Here is a 26,471-nt window from a genome sequence, read left to right as displayed (position 1 = left end):
GTGACAACTAATGATGTAAAATACCTGGGTATTTATTTTTAGGGGTAAATACCCAGGGTATATACCCAGGTAAATACCCAAAATGGGTATTTACCCGGGTATTTATTTCAAAAATTTATATTCAACTAAAATACTTTTCTTTCTGTATTCCGCTATGTATAATATAACCAACCATATACAAAACAATAAATTTTTGCCCAAAAATTGTATTTTGATCACATATTTAAAGAATTATTGTGGGAAACAACTTAACAATCTAATATGATATTCACATTAAATGTGTTGGATATGCCTAATCAATGTCCCCATCTTTCTTTTTTGTTTTTCGCTTTTCAGAGCAAAATTTAAAGTTTTACCAGTACAAATACAAAGTGAGTGACGAACTAACGCCTCCTAAATACTAAATGCCTATCGCCTTCTCCCTTTTAACATAGAGCAAAATGATCCCAGTAAGCATAGTTTTGGTCTTCTGGCTACTGCCAACTATTAAAGGTCGAAAGCATTAGAAATTAAAAGCGAAGAAAACAATTGGTTAACTTCTAAATTTAAATTTTAAAATTAACGAATTGATTTGAATTGTTTGGATCTGTCGTCATAGCAACACCATCCATGTATTGCCGTCAGGTTGTAGCGTTGTTTGTGTATCGGCGGAGAATCACTTTTAAAGCAATTGTGATAGACATTTAGTATTTAGTAGGCTTTGGACAAACTGATTACAACTCAAAGCCAAAACTAACTAGTAGCATGATATTATGAAAAATCAAAGATGAAAAGTTGAGCTAGCGCCATCTATGTGACAAAATTAAACTTAAATCCCTTTGATTTACCCCATAAAAAATTAAATTATCCTGCCATCCTATTTAAGTTTTAGAACAGTTCATTCTAAATTCTGACAGTTTTTTTTTGATAAGATTTCATTACGCCTTTAATTAAAGAAATTATAATATATAAATTTTTATATTTTTAATCTTTCTTTTTACAGTTTATGTTTTCAAAAGAAAATAATCATCTTTTGATACCACCTAAAGTTTTTTTGGCAAAATGCGCAATTACTAGGGGATTTACCCTGCTTCGGGTAAATACCCCAAAAAATATTTACTTTCCCACCCGACATCACTAATTGCGTGTATTAAAAATAGTTCGAATAAATTTTCATCATGAAGTACCAGGGAGCAAATGCAAATGAGCAAGGCAACAGAAAACAATATTTTTTTTTTTGTTTTTGTTTTGCTTATTAAATGAAAACTGTTTCTATATTTGCCACGTTATCACTTAAACAGCAATAAAATAAATAAATAACATCATAGTCTTAATAACTTCTCAGTAAATTCTTCCAAGCATCCCGCTCATGCTTCCTTTTTTTTTTTTTTTCATTTTGGATATGACTAACCTAGATTGTGATTTTGAAACCCTGAAGTTCATCATTGAATTGCTTATACTTGTCCAATTATGACGTTGAAAAGAAAGATTCTTTGGTTCACGATATATTTCTTTCATAATTTCATCAAGTCTTCCAATAAAAAATATTATAAACTGTGTAATACATATGTATGTATCAGTTTTACCAATTTATTCATATTTAGATTTTTAAAAAAAATTACCGACTCACTTTTTGCATTTTTTTGTAAAATACCCAGTTTTTCGGTACTGGGTATTTACCCGATCCACATCACTAGTGACAACTGAACACATCTAGTTGTTGAATTTTAAACTTCAACATTGGTTGTAGATATAGAACTACACAAAGAGATCATGTTTTCTATTTCTCATTTGTATGGTACAGAAGTACAAGTGCGTATCCAGATGGCAGTACCAGACCAAAGGGAAGAAAACCAGGGTCATAGCCCGGGCGGCAAATTCTGGCTAGTGGTAAATTTACTCCATTTCTGTGTTATTTTGTTTCATTGAAAACAGAAATACAGTCCCTCTAATGCAGACACTAACAGGACAAATTTTTTTTGTGTGCAGTAGAAGGGTGTCCGCAGGATAGGGGTTTAATAATGTTATTTGCCTTGGAATGGGGAAATTATAAATTGTCCGCATAAGAGGGGTGTCTGTTAGGAGGGGTTTTACTGTGATGCAAAAAGGAAGATGAGTAAGACCGGCGGGGTTTGAAGTTTTTGACTCTGTTCGAAAAAATCCAAGATTCGGCACTTCCATAGGGGGTGTGGTCATGCCCCCTTAAAGCTTAAACTCGCCAAATACAAATATACCCTAAAGCTGTGTTTTAGGTACTTTTATTTCAAATAACTCTGAATTGGTCCAATATTTGTACCCGAATAATCATCATGACCCCCCCTCCCCCAGTACTAACCTTTTTCAAATTCAGAAGCTGGATCTGCATTTGCAGAAGTATCACTGTTTTGGGGCAATGCAACCCCCTTTTTGCCAACATACAAGAATAGGGTTTGCATAAAGTTATAAAATTCTTAATCGGTCTTTTTTTCAGTAAATATCGAACCATGTGATGGGCATTTTCTTATGTTTTCATTTCTATGCATGGATAAAAGAGCCTAATGGAGCTTATGGTAGCTGTCTGAATTTTTTGCTAGACATTTTTTACGTTAAATGTGACTAGTTAAATAAATCCCTTCTTACATATTCAACAATGTAAAATTTAAGAAATTACGGCGTGATTTATTTGCATATGAATTTAGAAAACTCACATGGGTAAACATGCAATTTTGGTATAAACAGGAGGAAGTAATTTTGCTCAATAAGAAAAAATATAAATAAAAACATTTACATAAATATGATGAGAAAAAAAAAGTTGCAGTTAATATTATTGAAATTAAAAGAAAATATTCGTGGTCACACACAATTAGAAAAGAAATAAGTTCAGTAATTTTCTTTTCTGCTGCAGGAAGGGAATAAGTTTTTTTAAGTCTAGTGGGGGTAAAGCAGATACAAAGCGGGGTTCATGATCCCCCAAGGATAATATTGAAAGAGATTATTTCATTTGTTTGCTAGAATAAATATGCAAATTATAATTTTACAGTTATTGATTTTTTTAAAAATCAAAATTAACATTATAATCCCTTAATTTTTGCGGCGTAGCCAGATACTTTTTCCCCCCCCATTTTCTAAATGATGAACAAATTCTGGTATGGGGGGGCTAAAGAAGTATTTTCAATTGCTATGTAAAATACGTATCAATGCCTCCAAAAGAAAAAAAAAGTCCAATAATGGCGATTTTGTGGACAAAAGTTTTTTGGTGCATCTTCGACACAAAATGGGTTATAAAATATGTTTTATTTGGTGCAACTAGAAACATAAAAGAATCTCAAAATTCCAAAAAGCGTTTAAGCGCTAATATAGATAGCTTTGTTCTTTAATCCAAAGAACAAAGCTATTCTCAATCTTTTATTCCTGTTTCTTTAACCGAATTCCAAGGTTTTTCCGCTCTTTGATTATAAGATCAAAGTTGAATATTTTCGTAAGTCTTTGCATATATATTGGCTATCGTCTTAAAAGTAGTATGAAAGGTAGAAAAATCCTAGACGAGAAACTTCTTGATCTCTTTAAAATATGAGGCAGTGAGAAGCAAAGGGATGTAAGTGGACATTTTGAAGTTTTGAGTAAAATGCATATGAAGATTACGTCCTTGGTAGGCTTTCATTTAATTTTTTTCTAAATCATGCTGTAGAGTAGCACCTACCAGGGCTACTAGTACTATTTCTTGCCGCAAGATAGAGGAGGGGTTCACCTACCATTTGCACTGGTTATCTCCAAATTTTTAATTTTGCCACTTGCATCCCTTTGCTTCTCACTACCTCGTATGTCCATTAATGGTAATCAGTGGGAACAGCCTGCAGAGGGATTTTTATTGAGTGGGATTTCACACACACACAGAAAAAAGTTGTTGGAATCCTGCAATCTCACACTCTAGCGGAAATCTTACTTCGCACCCTTTCCAATAATGACCCCCTCCTAATCCAGAGACTGGATACACCCTTGTAGTGTGTATTCTCGTTCCTGTGTGGGTGTTTTTTTTTCCAAATTCAAATACAAATACAAAAGTGATGACCAGCAACAGGCTCTGGGCCCAGCTAGTCTGGTTCTAGACAATTTACAATCCCCAGTAAAAATCAATGGCCCTCTTAAAACTATTTACTCCCTTGCTCATTACCACCTCTCCCAGTAAGCTGTTCCAAAGTTCCACTACCCTGCTAAAATAATAATTTTTCCTAATATCCATGTTAGCCTGAGATTTAAGTAGCTTAGAACAATGACTCATTGTTCTGTTTTCAGTGCTAAACTTTAGCCCCATAATATCTTTCATTATAATAAATTTAAACAACTGAATCATGTCCTTTGGATCTCGTCTTTGCTCAAGATTGTACATTTTTAGCATTCTAAGCCTGAAATCGTACTCTAAATGAGAACATTTATTAGCCTTGTAGCCCGCCTTTGAACCCTTTCCAATACATTAATATCTTTCTTAAGATTTGGAGATCAAAACTGAACAGCATACTCCAAATGAGGTCTTACCAAACTTCTATTTAAGGAGAGAAGAACTTCTTTAAATTTGTTTGAAATAGATCTATTGATGAACTCAAGCTGAGTTGACTAAACTTGAAATCCTGACTTATTAAGATGCCAAGATCAGTAACTTTTTCTGCCTGACTAATGACTGAACCTTGCAAATAATAACTTGTACACTTATTTCCATGCCTTAAATGTAGCACTTGACATTTCTCAACATTAACAGCCATACCCCATTTATCAGCCCACTCCGTAACATGATATAGATCCTCTTGCAGCTGATTTGCTTGTTCTTCATTTTCTACAATCCCCATAACTTTGACATCATCAGCAAAACAATTCATGTTTCCAAAATTATTTTTATGAATATCTTTCATAAAAACAATAAACAAAACAGGCCCTAACACTGATCCCTGAGGAACCCCGCTTAAAACCTCACTCCATTTAGAATAATTTCCCCTTACAACTACCCTTTGTTTCCTTCCGATCAGCCAGTTTTTTACTCAAATGAAAATTTTCCCTCCTATTCCTATATCAGCTAATTTGCTAAGTAGAGCAACATGCGGTACCTTATCGAAAGCTTTTTGAAAATCAATGTAAACAACATCTACTGGCTTCTTTTTGTCTAAAGCCATGGTAACTTTGTCATAGAAATGTAATAAATTAGTTGCACAAGATTTACTTTTCCTGGAACCGTACTGAAAACTAGTCAATAGATTATTAGTCTCTAAATAATTTACTATCTTAATTTTTATCAATGTTTCAAAAATTTTGCAAACCACTGAAGTTAGACTCACAGGTCTATAATTTCCCACACTCCCTTTAGACCCTTTCTTGAAGAGCGGTGTAATGTTAGCCAGCTTCCAATTCTCTGGCACTGTCCCCGAGTTAAAAGATGCATTGAAAATATTTACAATTACATCTGCTAATTCCTCTATTCCGTTGATTAAAATTTTTTGTTTTTGTTTGCTGTAAAATTGAAATTAAAGCTAAATATTTGGTCTGGTAGTTTTTCCTGGAATTGATAAGTCGGAATGCTTCACAGGTTGTGAACATTAAAGTTCCAAGAAATTAAAAAAAAAGGGATTATAATCAAAATGAGTTTATGCTTGAATTGACAATAACCAATCGTTTCACAAAACGATTTGACTTTGATTTTCGAAGTTATGCCCACTTAAGGCACCATCCTTTTTGTTTAAAAATGTGTATTTTTTACTGAAGGGTTTATCCACAAATGTTGTCACGCTCTGAAGGGGGAAGAGAGACTCTTGAATTTATGAATTTGTGATAAGGGGGAATGTAGCCTGACATGTGACAAGGGAAGGAGTAAGTGTGAGGCTTTGTGATAAATGGGAATCAAAATGTAGAAATAAAGTGTAACCTAATGTATGGACTGCCCCGAAAACATTATTTTTGAACGATCTTCTCTCGGAATCTGAAGAATGTGTGAAATGTAGTGGATAATCAAGAGTTTACCACAAATTGTTTTTTATTTATTCATTTAATTGTGTGAGTATTTGTTCAATATTAATTTAATTTTATCTTAAATAGCAATTTACTATAAGAAATTTGGACATCTTCACTCAGTATTTGATTTCTGTACAAGTCTTCAATCCTGCTGGTCATGGTCCAGCTGCTACTGTTGCTGTGATGACAGATGAAGGAAGTAAGTTTCCCATTTTATTACATCCTCAACATTTGAACATTTCTCTAAGTTTTCTGTTCCAAATGTAGGGATGGGACAGCTGTAAATACAGGGATGATTGTATCATCCCTGTATCTGTCAGATATCCAGATTTTCTGTTACTTGTATCCAGGATTGCTGTTTTGTTCTTTTTTTTTTAAATCTGGAAAGAAATTGGACAAAATAAAAATCCACTGATTTTCCATTGGTTTGAAACTTAACAATACTGGTTTGATGTAATATAATTTTATTATACTAGGGTGTAAAAAAAAAAATCATGATTTTTATTTTTAGGTTGAGAAATTTTTTTAAATTTGAATAAGATTTTTGAAACATTTTAACTTTTTAAAATATTTTATGTGTTACTACCAAAGCCCAATTAAAATATCAGGTGGCCTAGGCAAACACTTTTTCAGGACCCCGTAGTCAAACCTTAGCAATTTCAACCATTGAATAAAATAATTTTAACCATTCAGGCACCTCTAAAAAGAAGGGGCCTTAGGCAATGGCCTAATTGGCCTATTCAGTACTCCGGCCGTTAGACCAAAAAACTTAAGGGCCATTTCAGTGTTTTGTAAAAATGTAGAGTGAAATGATGACACTTTTCTTGCCATAACTATTTAATTTACTGTTTGATTAGCACATTGTTTTACTTTGCGTTTGTATATTGGTAAAGTTAGCTTGAATAAAAATGATGTGCTAACGAAACAGTAAATTAAAAATTAAATAGTCATGGCAAAAAAAGCCCCTTTTGATAATCTGATGTCAAACACATTTTATTATAAATAAATATGATTCAAATCAAATTTAATTTACATGGCGTTATAAATACAGAAAAAAAGAGGGAAATAAAACAAATCGGCTAGTGCTTCATTGGGTGAATCGAATGCTAACTAAATAAAGTTAAATCTTATGAAATATTATGATGTAGAGGTTATGAAACATAAAAATTATAATAACATAGTTACTTCTATATTAATCAATAGTAATTGAGGCGATATTTATCAATATGTATACAGACATGGATGTAATTTAGTGTGCTCAGTTCTTGAGGCACAAGTGAAAGTTTCACAAAAAACAAGAATTTCGAAAAACAAATGGCAAGAATAACTTTGCTGTCACAATGAGTGCAGTGAACTAGGGTTCTGATAACTACCATTAGGTATCAGCACAAAACAGGTCTACACAACAGACAGAACCAAAGCAGTGTCCCACAGGGAATCCCGCAAAATAAAAATTACCCACTGTCCCAAAGTTAGTTACATCGTCTTACAGTAACAAAATTGCAAAATTTATCTTAATCAATAAAAAAAAGCTGGATACTGTCCTATTAAACATTTCAAAAATGTAGCAAAACATGATTTTGAATGTGTAAAATAAAAGCAATGTCAAAAGATATTGAAAAAAATTTAAATTAAGTAATTAAAGGAGATAAGGAGCAGCAGTATATGAAGTAAATGTTATCGTTCAAAAAATGGCCGTTCAGTTTTCAGGAGATCGTAAAGCACCGTTCTAGTAACCACACCCAATCCTGTTTTTATGCGGTGAATAGCGGCCACATAAAAAAAAACGCATAAAACTTTTTCTTTGAAACTTCTCGAGTAGCTGTAAAAAGTTTTCGCAACACAGTTTAAAAATATTTTTTTATGCAGTGGATAAAAAAAGTCACATAGAAAATAACTCATAAACTTACAAAATTGTAATATTTAAAACAAATCAAAACAAACCAAGTGATAATTTTTGCCGAGTAGTCGGATAAAATTTCCCGAAAAAGGAAATTTTTGGGAGATCACAATGACTTCCCATCGGGGTGCCTATGTCGTCACTTGAAAGATACTACCTTGCACTCGTTTTAAAAATAATTTTGTCAATTGAGTCCCAATCTGATTGAAATTTTAATGTACCACACAAAAAAAATTTGTGCAAAAAAAAAAAAAATCTCATGAAAAAAATCACATAAGTTAAAAAAAAGAACGCGTAAAAACGGGTTTAATAGTAATAAGTAATATCTAATGGTCAAAATGATCGCTAAACAATTAAGCTAGTTATTATATGTAATAACTTGTTTAATACAGCTATTATGAGTTATAGCTAATGTACTACCATCTTCCTTTTTTTTTTTCATAACATGACAAAATATCTGCAAATGTACGCTCAAGATCTAAATTTGTATATTTTACGGATTTGGATCCTTGAAATAACAGGCACATATTTTGTGCCTGTTATTTCAATGAGAGGAGCATCTGTGACTCTTGATGTAGAATACTTCTTAGATCAAATTAAAAAGCTTTAAATACTTAACAAAATCATAAATATTTGATGAGTTTCTAGCACTTCTTGAATTAAAGACTCGCTGTCAACAAGAGATTTAAAAGCTACATGTTAAACAAAATAAAAAACAAAAAAAAAAAAACGTAAAAAGTGATTGAAAATGACAAATAGGCTTGAGAAACCATGGATAGAATATTTCATGTTGAATGAGCTAATTTATTATTAGCCTATATGATATATGTGTAGGGGAGGTGTGGCACATTGGGCCGCTTTCCTACTTTTCAATTTTTAACCGACTTCAAAAAAGGAGGTTATGATTTCGTCTTGCTGCTTTTTATGTATGTTTTCGTATTGCTCCAAAAATACTGGGTCGATTTGAAAAATTCTTTTTTTTGTTTGGAAGGGTATACTTTCCAGATGGTCCCATGTTATTTTTACCTTGATATGATGAGTGGTCCCAGAGAAATCTAACAAACTTTAAATTTCATTCGTTGTGATTACGTTTAACCAGCTTTCATCAGCTGTGTGAAATGTCACAGGTCACATGGTTTTGGAGTGAACAGTGCATTTTTTCGATGGCACAGCCTGGTAATTTTAACTATAATCTTACTAATGTATGTATTACTCATGTAGCAAATCAGTAAATTAAATGCATTTTGCTATGAAAATAGTTGAATTAATTAATTTAATATAAAAAAAATTGCTCATAAATAACTTCATTGTTTTAGTTATTAAAGTTTTTTTCTTAAATATTTCAGTTTTGAAATATATTTAGTGTTCAATTCAAGGGATATGGAAGACAAAAATCCCTCCCTCCCCCTATAGTAGTTTATAAGAGGCCCCGACTTCAAATGGTTATTAAAAATTAAGAGATCGTATATAATTAGTTAGGTATTAAAAAAGTTCATCGTATAGTAATTAAAATCAGTGTTTATTTTATAATTGGGTGTTTAGTTTAGTTGATTTTTGTACTGGAATTGTAAAATAAATCTGATTTATACGTTTGGGAAGGAAATCGTATGTAAGTAGTATGACGAATTATTTTTTACTTTTTAGTTCATCTTTGTTTTTTGAAGTCGGTTCTTTTTTTATTTGAAAATCATTTTTATCTCATCAAAGAAATTAAAATAACAGTTTGATTTTCCTCCATGAGGTTTATTAAACATTTCTCACCATACCAGATTTTTTTGAAAATGATCAATTCATGAACTTTTTTTCATAAATTTTTTAACAGAACTCTGAAGTGGAAAACCGGGCCCCAGAATAATGGGTACAGTGGTCAGCATTACAAAATCAACTTCTATTACATTTTAGTGATAAATGGTTTTATTATATTGTAACTAACATATGATCTTATGTTTAGCATGGAAAAAAAGTTGAAAAAAAAGGATAGTATATTAAAATATTAAATTAACCAACTTCTACTCTTGCACAATTTATGCCAGAACCATCTACATTCTCTCGAGAATCAGCATGACTTAGGACTTTGTCTATCAACTTGACTTTGCTAATACTATTCTACTTATTTTCCGATTATTCTAAAAATTTTTGTTTTTTCTGGGTTTTCTAAAAGTGTACCAACATATTCTCAGATCAGTGTCCAGGATTCCACTAAGGGAGGGGTTTTAAAGATGTTTTAAAATTGTTTCTTGTTGTGGCATGAAAACACCTCATGTATCAAATTATTGCTGTTTAACGGTTACAATAGCGAATGCAGCAATGGAGTACTTTAGGGGTCAAGGCCACTGATTCCTTGGCTTTGAGGCATATTACTAATCCCAGGAACAGATTACATGTAAAGCATTATTTACATGTATGGGCGTTTGTGACCTCTGTCCCCCTATTACCCTAGCTAGGTGAATTCTGGCTGCGTAATGTTGTTTTACAGCTTCTTCAAATCAAACCTTTTTTTTTTCTATTCACTAAATCACATATTGAAAAAAGTATTGAAAATTGCGCATAAATGTTTTGTTTCTAACATGTTGTATACCAGCTTTTATGTTTCGAAACATTGCTTAGTTAACAAACAGAGAAGAGATATTGATGACTGAAACCATATTACCAAACACCAAACTATGCATCTTTACAGCAACCAGATTCATCATAACCACCTTATCCAAAGCAATATTTCCTTTATAGAAGTTTTGTATTGTCATACTATTCAGTGGTTCTTTCGGCACTGGTTTTCCAAAATATAATTTTAGACAGTAAAGAGTGGACACTTACTAGTGTCCACTATTATTGCAAAAATAAATCAAATTAAATGAACATTGAAATGATTAAAAAAGAGCGTTGTACACATACATTAACTCTAAAATTAAGTTAAATGTCATTTTTTTTCATATTGTTTCTTATTATTTTTGCCTCTAGTGAAAGGGCTTCAACCCCTAATACCTCCCCTTGGACCTGGCCCTGTGTATCCTTGCATTCTTGGTCTGAAAAAATACTTTCATTTTTTTTTCTTTATAATGAAAAATAAAAAAAACTATAATTATTTTGAACTATTTACTAATAATTTTGAACTAAAAAAACTTACTTAAGGTGAGGAATACCAATTTATTACTCCATGCTTCATTAAAGCCATTTTTAAAAATAAAGTTGCAGACTTACAAAAATTACTCAGCATGAAAAAATAGCGATAAAATTTATTTTCGAAATAAAATTTGTTCTATAATAACTGTACCATGTGATTTGTTGTAGGATTTGTATGACTATAGAGGCTATTTATTGGTCATTAATTTAATTAAAAAATATTAATAGTATTAAAATTGAGACCGGTCGTAAGTGTCCCTCATTCCATCAAGCCCCATCTTCCTCGGCGGGAGGGGGGGGGGGGGATTGAGGGAGGAGGTATTTTTTTCAGGACTAGAAAAAACCATGGCAAAAATGGGGAAAAACGACAAAAATGGAAAAAATGGCAAAATCCCAGTTACAAATTAAGTTGAATTGCATTCGGTCAATTAAGGAATAGTTATGATATAACACATTGTAAATAAATTTCAATTATAATTTCTTTGTTAATTATATTAATTTATAAATTGAAAATAAAAAATAACAGCAAACAATTTTAAATCTCCACTACAACATATTGCAGCATACTAAATATTTTTATAAGTTCAATTCTTTGTGATTTTTAAACTCATTATATCTTTTAAATTAGTAGATTTATTAAAAATTGGTTAATGTTTTTTCCCCGAGTCCATTAAGATGTTCAAAGTATTACTTTTTAATAGAAGTTGTTGAACTATATAGAGAAATATTAAGACTTAATTTTCCTCATTGAAGGAATACCTCTTCTCCATTACCAGGGAATTAATATCTGAGGACAGTAATCAAGAAGGACAAAAAACAACTAAAAATCTAGTTCTATAAGACAATCAATCACCTTTACTTCATTGGTTAACAATTATTTTCCTGTCTCAAACCAGGTGTGCCCACCTGGGGGGGGGGGGGGATCATGACGCAGACTGTACCATTGAAATTTTTAGGGGGGTTGTTTTAAGGGGTATTTTTGCCTTTTGGGGGGTCTTCACAATATTTTAGGGAGGGTATGCCCTTGCCCTTAGGGGAGCGCACCCCTGCTTAAATACAAACCATGGCTTGATATTAACAGTGGTCCCCTTTGGCCCCGACCAGAAAAGCATCCACCGGAGCAGCAGAGCATAAATTTTAGTGGTCCATGGGACCAGTGAAATTTTATTCCTGTTTTCATTTTTAAAATTTAAACTGTTGAAGTTTACACCTTAAGTTATAGTGTTCAAGTTTTCCTTGCAAGAAGAGAGAGATTAAAAAATTTCAACAGCATTGTAACATATTGTAGTGATAACCCTATAACATCGGTTCCCAACCTTTTTTGTTGTGCCGACCATTGGTTTTGTATAAAACACCACTGAGGCCCACTTATTATATGTCCCTTACACAGCCAAAATTCTTCTTCTGGGAGGGGAGTGGCATCTGCTCATAACTGTCCTTCAGTATATATACAGGGTTCGTACGCCCTTGAAAAACCTTGAAAAGTGCTTGAAAAAAAAAGTTCATTTTCAAGTGCTTGAAAACCTTGAAAAAGTTTTAAAACCTTGAAAAAGTTTCTTAGTGCTTATATTCTCTCAAAAATCAACGAATTGTGCTTAGAAGTTTTAAAAAAGTATTTCACCACTGCAATTTTCTGAACATGTGCTCAGTATGCAACATCGCGAAAAATTGCTTCCGTGTTTTGGGATTTCGATCCTTTTGCATCTTGTAAATATTTTGATGTTTTTTACAACCGATAGATATTTTGACATATGGTACCTTAGATTAGTTTATTTTTTGTTTAATTTCATTAATTAACAAAGAAATTAATTTGGAAACCATGACAACATTGAACTTACTCGGGTTTCGCGGAAAATTGCTCTTGTGTTTGAAATTTCAATCTTTTTGCATCCTGCAAATATTTAAATATTTTGGCTAATCAAATGTTAGTTTCGCATATGCTACCTTAGATTAGTATATTTTTTATTTAATTTTAATAAAAAACAAATAAATTTATTTCATGGGAAACATGCCACGTCGAACAAACTCAGACTTTGCGAAAAATTGCTTCTCGCTAATCGGATGTTATTTTCATATTTGCTACCGTAGGTTAGCATATTTTATGTTTAATTTCAGTAAAATATAAGTTTATTTTATGGGAAACATGACAACATTAAACTTAATTCGCGAAAATTTGCTTCCCTTGTTTGAGATTTCAATCCTTTTGCATTTTGTAAATATTTTATATTTTTGGCAATTAGTAGTTATTTTGACACTGCTACATCAGATTAGCTTATTTTATTTTAATAACTAAAGAGTTAAAGAATTTATTACCTTGGTCTTGTTTAATTATTTGCTTATTTATTTTTGCAATTTTGAATGATTATCTTTACCTAATTTTTGGTCATAACAGATTTTTTTTTAAAAAATTTAAATTTCAGCAGCTGAGCACCTAACAAATTAACTTAAAGTTTGTATTTTAAATATAAAGTTGATTTATACAATTTTATTTATAAGTACATCATTTTTTATGTCTGCTAATATAAATAAGGTGTATAACAGGGGTGGTTGTGTTATGATTATTCACTTGAAATCCAGTAGTGTTCGTTTTTATGCTTTTACCTCCCTATATCTCCAATTTTCCCCTTTTCCTCAAATGTTCAAAATTACTACTTTATTAAGGTTGTGGGTACTTGGAGCTTACTGAAAGAGGCTTTAATCAGCAAAGGGGTAGATAGCTTAAGGAGGGTCATTCATCTTCATTTGGATCTAATAAATTGACCAGTACCAGCCTAGCTAGGCCCAGTACCTGTTGCTGGTTATCAACAGGCACTGGGCATTGTATTTCTATGCAGAATATTGACTTAATAAACTATTTTATGAATTGTATGCATAGCAAAAGTTATTGTTGTACATATGTATATTCAAGTAATAGGGGTCTTAGTTTTAAAAATTATTCCCCCCCCCTCGCTCCATTTTGCTCTTTGAAACTTTCAGGTAATTTCAAACACAAATCACAATTACACCTGAATATTATTGCCTTTCTAAATTTAAATTCTAATTTCAACAATAACCCATTTTTTTCCCAAAATAAAACTACTTTTGTCATAATATATGTCAACTTATTGTGAACCTTTTCAATTTCGAAATATGGCTCTATAAATCTGAACTTGCACATTTATTGTCTATTGCAAGTTAATCAATGAAAGCTGAATAGGCTCAAGTTTGCATTCAGAGTATTTATCACTGCTTAAGCTGCTTTTGTATATTTTGAGGTGTAGAGACTGGACTGTGGACTTTCATAAACTTTTCTTACTTCCTAATTTTTAAATTTACTCGAGGACAGTTGAAATGCCTTATTGGCTGAACAGCTAATAAATACATACGAATAATTGATTTGCATACTTATAAATGATTTGCAAACCTAATATTTTTAGAACTTAATAGTGTAAACTGAAATAACTTTCTGGGTAGTGTCTTTGTCCTAACCGCCCTTATATTGTAATAAACCACTGTATAGATATTGGAAATAAATGTTGAAACCAGGGGGGGGGGGAAGGAGTGACTTCAAAAACTCCTCTCCGGCAATGCCATTGCACATGGGTATTTTAGTTTCTTCCCATAGAAGTTAAAAGCACTTATGAAAGGTTTTTTTTTTAAGTATTAATTTGCTGATTCTAGAAAATATACAAACCTCTGACTGCTGCAACCTTTGAAAAACCTCAAAATCAAACCTCTTGGTATCTGCTTCTCTTTATGACCAAACTTTTCAAACATTTTCAGAAAAACTTTCAACGCAGTAGATCTTTCATCAAAGTGTCTCTCGTTGTAGAAAAAGCAATTTTGTTTTCCTATACTTTTTTGTATTATTGCCTTATTTCTATGTGTTTGTAGTAAATGAAATCTGCATACAATATTTTTAGTACAAATTTATGATATTGCCTTGAAAACAAAATTTTTTACCTTGAAAAGTACTTGAAAAGTGCTTGAATTTTTTTCTGCCTAAAGGGTATGAACCCTGATATAAACTAGCATATTATTCTTGAAAATATGTGTTAAAACAGCAAATGTTCTGAAGATGTTGACCTCTCATACTGCGACACTGATCAGGGGCATGCACGGGGGGGGGGGGGGGGGGTACAAATGTTGGCCCGATATTGAAGTGGGCCCCGAGATTTTTAAAATGAGGGTTGAAATATAGGCAGGGCTGTAGTGGTAAATAGGGGGGGGGGGGTGCATGTAAAAGTCATCTGTGACTGCACAAGAAGAATTTACAAAATAATTTCTTAAATAAAGAAAAGAACTTCACTTAGCTGCCATAACTGTAAGAATATACCAAAACAAGTCATCAAAGTTAAAGCTCAATGGTAATTTGGATACTGTTTTTCCTCCACGAGGGAGTCGGTATATGGATTGAAACTGGATAGTTTTAGTCTCAAATAGCTTACAACATTCAATGAATTTGTGTATCATATTTTTCAAAAAATGCCATTGAAAAATTTTGTTTAACTAGGTTGGATGTCGAAAGGTCCCTCAAAAGTATCAATTCACTGCTTAGTCTTGTCGAACATTTATTCAAAAGGAACCAATGTTGTCTTTTGGAAAAGGGATTTTAAAGTCAGGTCACAGGTCATGTGATAATTCAACCTAAGATGTATGAAAAATCTTAATTATGAAGGGTTCCTTATTGGTTACAAGCCACAGACAGCTTTTGAGTGACGGCATATCTAAATAGTGAATTATCTCAAAAAATGGAAATTGGATCCCAAGATTTATAACGGTTCAGATTCTCGACCAGTGTCCACGGCCCAGTAACACGCTGTTCGCGGCCCATGGGTTGGGTACCGCTGCCCTATAACCTTGTTCTTAAAACAACATCACTAATAAGATTTTATTAGCTTACCTGTATTGGTGAATAAAAATATGCTTGTTGTTTCCTTCTCTTCCCCAGTCGCTCAGACATGTCAAAAGCTTTAAAAACTGCTAATTGAATCCATTTTTTTATGGTAATGTTGTTTTGTGTCTTTTTGTATTTTTTTTCCTCTTTTTTGAACTATTCAAACCCAGTATGCAAGAATAGACTGCTTAAAGTCTGTAAGAACCAGCAAAATTTTGTAGCTACTAGTCCATTGGACCAGTGGCCTATTTTTCTCAATTTCTAAAAAATTTAAAAACATTTCGTTTTTAAAATATTAAACTATAAACTATAACTTTATAAATTTAAAGCAAATTAAACATTTTTTTAAACAAGAAAACAAATAAACAAAAATAACATTTTGTATCAAAGTATATTGAATCTTTTTTTTTATTAACTTATGAAGGAGAAAAAATTATAAAAAACTGCATCTTTAAGTTGTCAGTCAAAATTCTATTTTTGCCACTTTGGTAAAAATTGGCAATAACCTATTTTTGCCAAGTGGAAAAATGCAATTTTTTCCATGGTTTTTTCCACTTGTGGCAAAAACTTGCCAACCCATAATATACAATTTGTGTGGGTATATTTACTCTAGATAGATAATTGCTTGTACAATGCTTCAACTCTTGCTGTAATCTGGAGTACTGTCTGGAGTAACTTACCGTGATTTTTAAGGATTGTGAAAGCTGCACCTCCAAATCTGATACTGTGTTCTGTATAAAATAAATTTTTCTTCTAAAAAAGTTCTTAGTAAAGTAACATTTTTATTTTAGCTCCCAGTAAGCCATTGAATCTAACAATTGGAAAAGTTAGTGACAGCTCTGTTAGATTACGATGGCAAGAACCTGAATTTCCAAATGGAAATATTCAAGGATATAGAGTTCATTTTCTACATACAGCACAGAATCTTACTGAGATGCGTAAAGCTCAAAACCCTCAGCCTGTCATGGATTACGTTCTACAAAATTTAAGTGAGTAATTTAAGTAAGTTAAATTTATCTTCATTCTTCAGGCAGCTTCACTTCATAAGTCAGAAAAAGAAGTTTGCTTCTAAAATAAAGTAAGCGAAATATCATAAAGTTCCTCATGTGAATATTTATAAATTGTTTTTATTTCCCTTATGTTTTTAGTTGATGTTTTTCCAAACACAAGTTTGTCTCATAATATTTAATGAATGACTTTTATTTGCCTCTAACTGGCTTGCATTTCATGATCAGGTTTTTGTCCTAATAATCTGTTATTCTGCAGAAGTCAATGATTAATGACGAAAACCTGCTTCAGTTTTAACTGTTTCTTTTTTCAAAATATCAGTGTGAATAACTATAATAATAATAATAAAAAAAAGTGAGTGTTGAGCTCAAAAGCCTTTTTTTAGGTTCTTGGAGCCCGCTTCATTGGAATTTAGATTGAAAATAATGTAAAAATGTGTTTAAAGACTTACTATTATTTCCATTTTGCCACTTCGTGTGTTTAATCTCGATGGCGGATAACAGAATTGAATTCAGTCTCTTTTGTATCAAATCCAAAATCGGAAATGTGTTATGGCATCACATCTGAAAGTTGTGTTGTACCAAGCTGACATGTGCCATCAAAACAACTAGAAAATTACCTGAATCATTTTATCAGGGGTAGTTGAGATGTTTTTTTTTAAATGCAAATTATATGTTCGTCTTAATACAGTTGGCTCTCTGTTTAACGACACTCTATTTAATGACTTTCTCTATTTAAAGACGGCTTTTCACGGTCCCAGATGGTTCACTATAGTTTTAAAAGCATTCTATTTAAGGACGCTTTCTACTTTAGGACAATTTTTTGTTATAGCCTTGTTTATTTGGCAAAACACTTTAAATTGCTGGGGGAAAAAACTGCTTCACTCGCTAAAGGGCAGGGTTACGGTAGCATGGTTGCTCGGTGTGTTAATCGATAAACTATGTAGTTGAAGGATTGAATTTTAAAACTGATGTTAATATTTTTATGTATTTTGGCGAATAGTTATAAATTCCAAAGAGACTTCAATAGGTCCTTTGAAAAGCTGTGTATGCATTTTAGTTGAAGAAAAATGATCATTTCACATCAGAACTCTTTCTGATGTTGGGGGGCGGGGCGTCTATTTTTTTTTTGTTTGACGGACTTCCTTTAACTTCTTAGCATGGGCATCGCTGTGCGGGTACTGCTAGTTTTCAATAAAGTTACATGGAAAATTGCTTATCCTTTTTTTTTCTGCCGCACCCTATATCTGCACACAAGCAATTTCTAATGGTAATATTGACATACATCTTAGTGAAGTGGAAACATTAATTTCAATGTTCTTTTCTGATTTATTTATGTATGTTTCAAACTATATTTAATATTCTTGGTGCCTCATTGAAATATAAGGATTCTACATCTCTGTTTATGGAGGAAAAAAATAAAAAAAAAAAATAAAGAAAATAAGAAATATGAGCTTCAGAGCTTTATTAATAACAGACTTGTTTCTTCATTATATTTTTAAAGTAGTTTTTAAAATATGGAATATAATCTAATAGTTTCACAAAAAAAACTACATTTATTTTTACACTTAATTTTTATGATATAAGTTTGTCAGATAATCAAGAGAACTTTTGGGTACATAAATCAAGACCCATTCATCATAAAAGTTCAAAGTCAATTTAAAGTCTACATGTTGCATGTGTCCATGGGATTATTGGATAGTTAATGCTACCTATTGGTGCAATTGTTTGGCAAAAATTTTCTAGTGTAGCCAAAAGAATGATGTGTTTTATGTGTATATCAACTTCTGTTTATGGTATGAAGTAATTTAATCCTTATTTTTCTTTTTTTGTCATCTTTTTACTTTTATATATGCATGTACTTTTAGCAAAATTTAAATTTTGAATTGATTTTCTCTTTCAGAGCCATTTAGCCATTATAAGGTGTGGGTCAATGCTTATACTTGGAAGCATGAAGGCGATCCCAGTAAAATATTGGAATTTCATACTGATGTTCAAGGTATGATAGAAAAGTTATTCAGCTATGCTTTAGTATAGCTTTTTTATTAATTCTTGTTACATTGTTGTAATTCTATTGCTTTTATAATATTATATTTGAATTTCTGTGTGAATATTTATATATGTCTATCTGTATTTTTTCTTAGGTCCAAGTGCTCCATACATTGTAAATTTGACCTGCCAAACACTAGACAGTTTATATGTGCAATGGGAAAGACCTCAAATATTTTTCAATCGCATAGACTATTATTTTGTCCATTATCGCTCTGAAAATAACTGGGATTTCGAAGAAATTGCAATGGCTTCCCCTCATGAAAGAGCTATTGATCATGGGGTAAGATTTTTTCCTTTGAAAATACACTTGAACTTAGGTTAATTAGATAATTTTCTCAAATGCATTTTATTTATTTATTATATTTTGGAGATTTATGTTTACAACAGTTTCATAAACTTTGAATTGGATTTGGGAAAAAATAAATGCTTAATTTGCATATGTGTGGTATTATCCCTTGAAAAGGAGATCCAATTGAGATGAGGCCAGATAGGAGGTAGTATATCACACTACGCTAAACTCATATTACCTTCATGAACACAATTTACAGTAAAAGCATAATTATTCAGAAAGCTCAGGAAGTGCCAAATTCCCAGACACATGAGTTTCCTGGATAGTTAAAGTGCATGAAAATGTGAGCATATTTTAAAATACTGAAGGTATTGGTCTAGAAAAAATTTAGAAGAAAATTTTTATTTTGAGTGTTTCAGAATAAAAGCAACAATTGACAGAAATTGTAATGGCTAAAACCAATTTTTACATAAATTGCAATCACAAAAGAAGAATTTTCATTCATAGAGTTAAAAAAAATCTACATTTCTGACATTCAATGATGCATCACATTTTATTTTCATTGTTTTCAAAGTGTTTATGTTGTTATTGATGCCATTATTATTCTTCGACTCAAATTGCCCATCTAGAATGAAGGAGTTGTAAAAAGGATAAAGTAAAATTTCTTGCATAAGTCAGGAAGCTGTATGACTTTCAGCATGTATTTGGAAACTAGTCTGTACTTTTACAGGAAAGCAGAAAAGAAACACAATGTATCGAACAATTTCTAGACCAGATAAAGGAGGGGGGGAGAACACCCCCCCCCTGAAGAACTGATGTTTTTCATATCTTTTGTAAAATCAAAATTGGTCGTCCCAAAAATTTCCTCTTAATTATGTTTTTTAATTTAATTTATTTTTATTTTTGAAATATATATATATATATATATATATATATATATATATATATATATATATATATATATATATATAATTAAGCAAACAGAATTACAAAAATTAAACAAATTATAAACAACAAATGATGATAAAAAGGAAAAATGCAAACAGCTATTAAGTAGGAATAGAAAAGGAGTGAATCCAGAGCTCATCAGCCGTGGAGGATTCAATAAATATGGTCAAAAGACCAAAATTTTAACTATAAACTAAAAGAGAATGTTTAAGCTCCAGTACATGTAATATAGAGTAACAATGGGCAAACGCACCACTTGCTAAGCTAAAAACAATAAACTAGAGCTCAAACCTAAAACTAAAAGCAGGGGGTTTCGCCTCGACTAATTAGGAAAACAAGTTCCGATAATTAGCCTTCCACGGGACAGTACCTGCCAATAACAAAATTGTCTTACCTTGAAATCCGCGTAACCAAATCAAATCCATTGTTCAGCCTGATAAAAAAGCCAATCCATTCGTCAACAAAACATTAACAACATAAACCCCCTGCTTTTAGTTTTAGGTTTGAGCTCTAGTTTATTGTTTTTAGTTTAGCAAGTGGTGCGTTTGCCCATTGTTACTCTATATTACATGTACTGGAGCTTAAACATTCTCTTTTAGTTTATAGTTAAAATTTTGGTCTTTTGACCATATTTATTGAATCCTCCACGGCTGATGAGCTCTGGATTCACTCTTTTTCTATTCCTACTTATCATCATTTGTTGTTTATAATTTGTTTAATTTTTGTAATTCTGTTTGCTTAATTTTATATTTACTTGGCTTTTTAGTTTTGCTGCGTTGCGCATCTATGGGCTATTGGTGTGGTCTTTTCAATATTTTTCACTTTTATTATTATATATATATATATATAAGAAAACCAAAGTTGAGCTTTAATGAAAATGGGAAATGTTCTGCATTTTTCTTCTTTTTTTAAAGAATTAAAATAATAGATCTTCATAGTTAGATCTGGTTACTTGAATGCTAGACTGATGGGCTTTTACTAAAACTTTATCTTCCATCTAAATGTTAAAATGTTTATCTAAATGATAATTTAATGAAATTCTTACTTGTTTTTGCTTTCAGTGTAATACTAGGCTGCTTTTATGTTTTTTTTTTTAAAATTAAATTATACTGGAAAGAGACATGTTTGTAATTATTATACAGTATTTAACAATTTTGTGCATGTATGCTATTTGTATTTTTGGTGCACATTTTTATTATTTGACTTAAATTTTAATTATATCCTATTTAGATGTTTATTCCAAATTTAACTGCCAATACTATGTATGAAGTTAAAGTTAGAGGCGCTACTCGAAGTGTAATTGAGCACTCTAAACTTTTTAAAGGACAGTTCTCCGAGCCAAGAAAAGTACTTCTTCAAAACAAGTGCCCTAGTATGTTTGTCTACCTTTCATTTAAAACATATATTTCAGTTTTTCTGTTATAAGTTTGTTTGTTCCTCTATGCATGCTAATGTACGTTTTAACATTTTTTTCAAAATTTCTTTCAGTGTTTTATGGTGTTCCATATTCTGATACTTCATTGAGTGCTGGAATGGTTGCTGGTGTTATGTGTGCCTCTTTTGCTTTATTATTAGCCATTGTTTCGTTTATCCTGTGGAGGTATGCTTTAATTTCAATTAAACCTTTAAACTTTAAAAAATTAGTATTGACTTGATATTTTCATTGTAAAAACTAGAGAAATGTGCAAAATACAGAGTGATATTTTTATCCCCGTAAATTGTATGAGTTGAATCAGTAAGGTAAAGTAGTATTAACCAAATAAAAGGCTGTATCTTTAAAATGAATAGAGGAATAAATGTAAAATGTTTGTTTTAGATTTTAAAAACTAGGAATCAAATTTCAATTTCAGAATTTTAAAACTAACAATATTTTATTTAGTGAAAAAAGTTGTTTTACTTGCTTATGAAACATTTTAAAAATTGGAACATCTTTTAACTTTTTAGTAAAATTTTGTTCGTTAGAATTTTCTTCATGTTGTGCCAAAAGCTTTCTGCATATCTTTACGACACTAAATTATTCATAGTTAAGCTGGGTATATTTCAGATAATATTTTAAAACAACTTCAATAAGATGGGGTAAAGTGGTCATATGTTAGGCTTAACATATATCCTTCTTCTGAAATAACTTTATCGTAAATTATGAGATAAATTAGTTGCCAACTAAATAATAGTTTGTTTGAAATGCTGTATGAGGACAGCCAATAAATTTCAAAATCAATTGTGGATTAAGTACCCATTTTTTCTCAATGAACAACCTTTAACTATTACAGAAAAAAGATACGAAACTGAGATTGAAATTATTTCTGATTCATCCCTGCAACAGAAGTTTAAACTGATGCTTTGTTCAGAGGTGCAAGTATTACGATTAACTTGTAATTACCACGGATTTACGGAAAAACTATGGTGTTACGAACTTAGATAAAACATTACGGGAATGTCAAATTTTGTTGAGATAATTTTTGTGAAGTTTGACAAATTATTCCTTTTAAAGAAAGTGGAGCAATTTTCTCGAAAAATGTGTTAAATACCATTCTTTCACGTTTAAACATTTTCAGCAGCCAAAGAGTCAAAATCGCTGCTCTTCCTAATGGAATTCACTGGCCGCCTGCATATGATGCATGGAAAATGCCTGCATGGCCTGTGTTCCCTTTTGCTTCAGTGTGTATGTCACTAACCAACTCGCTTTGTGCATTCGCTGGCTACCTCGCACTTGTTACGCAGAAACCGACTGCGCATGGGTGGAAGCCATCTTGCATTGTAAGAATAGCGGTTCGTGGGAGATATACATTAGGGTGTATCGAGAAAAACTTTTTTTAGAAATTCAATTTGTCATGTTGATAAATTGTCCCTACTGACCCACATACTACACAAAAAATTTCATTCAAATAAAAAAATATTTAGGTGTCCCGCAAGAGAAGCCTAAAAAGTTTATAATTTTCTTCAAAAAAACTTTTTCTGATTTTTTTTTTTAATAACAGAAAAAATGCTAAACTTTTTTCAAGTTGAAAACTGTGAGGAATAAAGCCGGGAATAGTCGTCAAATAAAAGGTTTTGCTCTCATGCAGCATTTAGGTTCGCTCATAGTACGCATGAATAAGGATATTTTCAAGTTCAAGTTAGAATTTTCAATATAAATATTAGCTTTAAAAAAAAATTTTTTGCAAACGTTGGTTTGAAAATTTTTTTTGCTGATAAAGAATTTTTGATTTATTTTATTATTTTCTGGTTACATTGTAAGATTAATTATGTGAAGCTTAAAAAAAAAGGTTATGAAATAATCTTGCGAACATTGTTTTCATTTTATTACACAGAAGTATGAAATTACAAGAGTTAAGTACAAAAATCGAAACACCAACACATGTGTAAAATATTATGTGTATTATCATTTTATATCACGCTTTTTCCATACTACTGGTTTTAAATAGCTCTAAAAGGATGCGTGAGTTTTGTTGGATTCTTTTTCAGCCTGAAACAAATGATTTTATATCAAGCTATCATTGCTTATAAAGTTATCAAAATAAAATATTTCGAAAAATTAAAAAAAAAAAAAACTTGAAATATTTAAGGAACTAATAATTAATTTTAAAATATGTCAAACTCTTTTTCAGAATAGATTTATCAGAATTTAAAGAAATGAATTTCCTCCAATTAAACTAAATTATCTTACTTAAACCTCTTTTGCAGTTCATATTAATACATTGTAGTTGATTTAAAATGGCTTTTTGTTTCAAATTTTGGAAATTCTTTGCTATCTATGAGTCTTGACCGAATAAAGCCATCCCTTTCCTTTGAGCCGTGCACATGTTTTGATGGTTCCGTGACCTCTTTAACAATTCTCTCTACTTCTTGTGTGTGTGCGATGGAATCCTAAACTCTTTTCTGTCACTAAGGCCAGTTTCAGCAATCAGTTCCAGCTCTGCAATCAAAGAATAAAGCTAATACTTAAAAAACACCACCAGCTCAGGTATTCCATCCGAGGACTGCAGTTTCGTGCTTTTTAGCACTCATCAGCCCGGAATAGGAATCACATGAGCTAGTGGCGAAAATCCTCTTAAGGGAGCCAAGAGAGCCAAACAAACTGGTAGCTAATGTAGAATTAGAACACCAGATGAGTGACCGCAGCAATGGTGCGGTTCAACTCAAAGATTGATGGCAAGGCATGGTATTTTGTAGTAGGTTACCAGCCCTAAGCCAGGGCTAAGGCAGAAATACTTAAAAAAAGTACTAGAACTTTGGTGTTCTAATTCTACATTAGCTACCAGTTTGTTTGGCTCTCTTGGCTCCCTTAAGAGGATTTTCGCCTCCAGCTCATGTGATTTCTATTCCGGGCTGATGAGTGCTAAAAAGCACGAAACTGCAATCCTCGGATGGAATACCTGAGCTGGTGGTGTTTTTTAAGTATTTCTGCCTTAGCCCTGGCTTAGGGCTGGTAACTTACTACAAAATAAAGCTAATAGTTCAGAAGTATGCATTGAGCTCGCACATTGACGAGATTTTTTCCTTTCGCAGAAAATCTTAGATTTGTCTATTACTGCACGCAGGCACTGTGTGATGAGATGCTCATAGTAGTTTGCTTATACTTTATATTACTTTATCCCACATAAATCACAGATGATTCCTAGTCTTAAGTGTTGATTCAGTTAGAATCTACATTCATAAACAAGTTTCTAACCAAACCACATGGCCTAGTAAAATGCTTTTTTTTTTTTTTTTTTGTGAAAATCACACTTGTTTAGAATAAATGCGGGAGACCTATATGTAGTTTATAATAGTTTTTTCCCCTTACTTTTTCTCTGACTTTACTATGTACATTTTTCAACTTGGAAAAATTTTAACATTTGTTCTGAATTTTAAAAAAAAAAAAGGAAAAAAAGTTATTTTTTAAAGAAAATTAAAATCTTTAAGCCTCGTGTGAGATACCTAAATATTTTTCGATTCGGATGAAATTTTTAATGTAGTATGTGGGTCGGTAGGGGCAACTTTTTATCAACGTGATAAATTTAATTTCGAAAAAAAGTTTTTTTTTTATACACCCTAATATACATGCATAATGGATTGCTCAAAAAATCGGGATAAATTATTTTTCCTGGGTTTTTTGAAGATGATGTTAGGAACTGTTTAAATGAGTCATCCATGTGTGTTTTAAAATGTATAAAATACTATTTTAGAAAGTTCACTGCATTTTGTTCACTGGCTTTTCAAGCAGTGTACAACTAAACATAATCTGTCTGCTGCCAATAATTTTTGTCTCTGTTTTATAATGAAATTAAACCAATTCATGCAATTCAATTTTTATTTTTATAATTTGTGCTACTGAATTGTTTTCATTACGTGTATAATTTTTAATAAAATAAATTCAATGTTCTCTGTGACATTTGAAAATTTTCATTCTTGAAGTTTTTTTTTTTTTTTTTTAGCTACTACCAAATGCATATGTACATCTAAAAATTTAATTATTTAGCAGTAATGTATACTAAAGTTTAAACATAACTGCTAGTATCGCTATTTATACTACTATGTTCGTCTGATTTCCGTTTTTCACAATAGCTATCTATGACTCTGGTTACTGATAACTTCCATGGAAACTTGGCACATCTGCATGTTAGTAGAATTCTGGTGCAGTTTAAAAGATAAATGTAAAAAGTATCAGTCATGTCAGCAAAATTTAAACTTCAAAATTTTATCTGATTTATGCTCTTTAAACTTGTTTTACAGAAATTGTTATGCTTTTGAAGTTTCTTTCTAAAATCAGTAAAAGAACATTCACACCAGGCCCGTCATTTCAAAATTTTCCAGGTTGGAGGATGGTATATACTCAATGCATAAATAGCCACAACCAAAGTTGTAAATACATTAATTTCTTAAAGAATGGAGGAGGGGTGATTGCCCCCTTCTGCCCCCCTAAATGATGGGCCTGACTGATCATTTTATTTTTGTTGTAAATTAACAGCTTCCAGAATTATGCATTCAAACTGCGCTATTGAAGATAAGCTGGGGGTTCCACAAAAAAGTGGATTTTAAAAAGGGTTCCACTAAGCAAAGAAATAAGAAATGCTTTAATGTCATTGGGAACAATAATAAAGTAAAAGAAATGGAAATAATCCTAAAAGATATTCTTCATGATTTTTGCCCTTATTTTGGAGTAATTAATGTGCTAGGACATTAAATGCCCAGCTAGTTCAAGGGGAATGTATCTCCATGCCTATAGGTAGAATAATAAGTTAAAATGAATGGAGAAATTGCAGATGATATTCTGCTTGATTTTTGTTTTAATTTCATAATAATTCTGGTGCTAAGGTTAAGTGTCCAGCAAATTGGGCAGTTGGG

General features: G+C 31.6%; 1 protein-coding gene across 1 annotated transcript in view; it reads left to right on the top strand.

Moving 5' to 3' along the window:
* LOC129231754 (tyrosine-protein phosphatase 99A-like) overlaps positions 1–26,471 on the top strand; it is a gene marked incomplete at its 5' end in the record, with an annotated part of 86,691 nt that overhangs the window by 23,073 nt on the left and 37,147 nt on the right. The window contains 6 exons of the mRNA XM_054866119.1: positions 6,037–6,151; positions 16,640–16,837; positions 18,759–18,854; positions 19,000–19,187; positions 21,375–21,516; positions 21,633–21,744. Of these exons, the coding sequence (XP_054722094.1) occupies positions 6,037–6,151; positions 16,640–16,837; positions 18,759–18,854; positions 19,000–19,187; positions 21,375–21,516; positions 21,633–21,744 (851 nt within the window). The remainder of the gene's footprint in view (positions 1–6,036; positions 6,152–16,639; positions 16,838–18,758; positions 18,855–18,999; positions 19,188–21,374; positions 21,517–21,632; positions 21,745–26,471) is intronic.

Source organism: Uloborus diversus, chromosome 10 (assembly GCF_026930045.1).
Source record: "Uloborus diversus isolate 005 chromosome 10, Udiv.v.3.1, whole genome shotgun sequence".
NCBI lineage: Eukaryota > Metazoa > Arthropoda > Arachnida > Araneae > Uloboridae > Uloborus > Uloborus diversus.
Note: the sequence above shows the minus strand (reverse complement) of the source record. Positions and strands in the feature narration are given on the sequence as shown.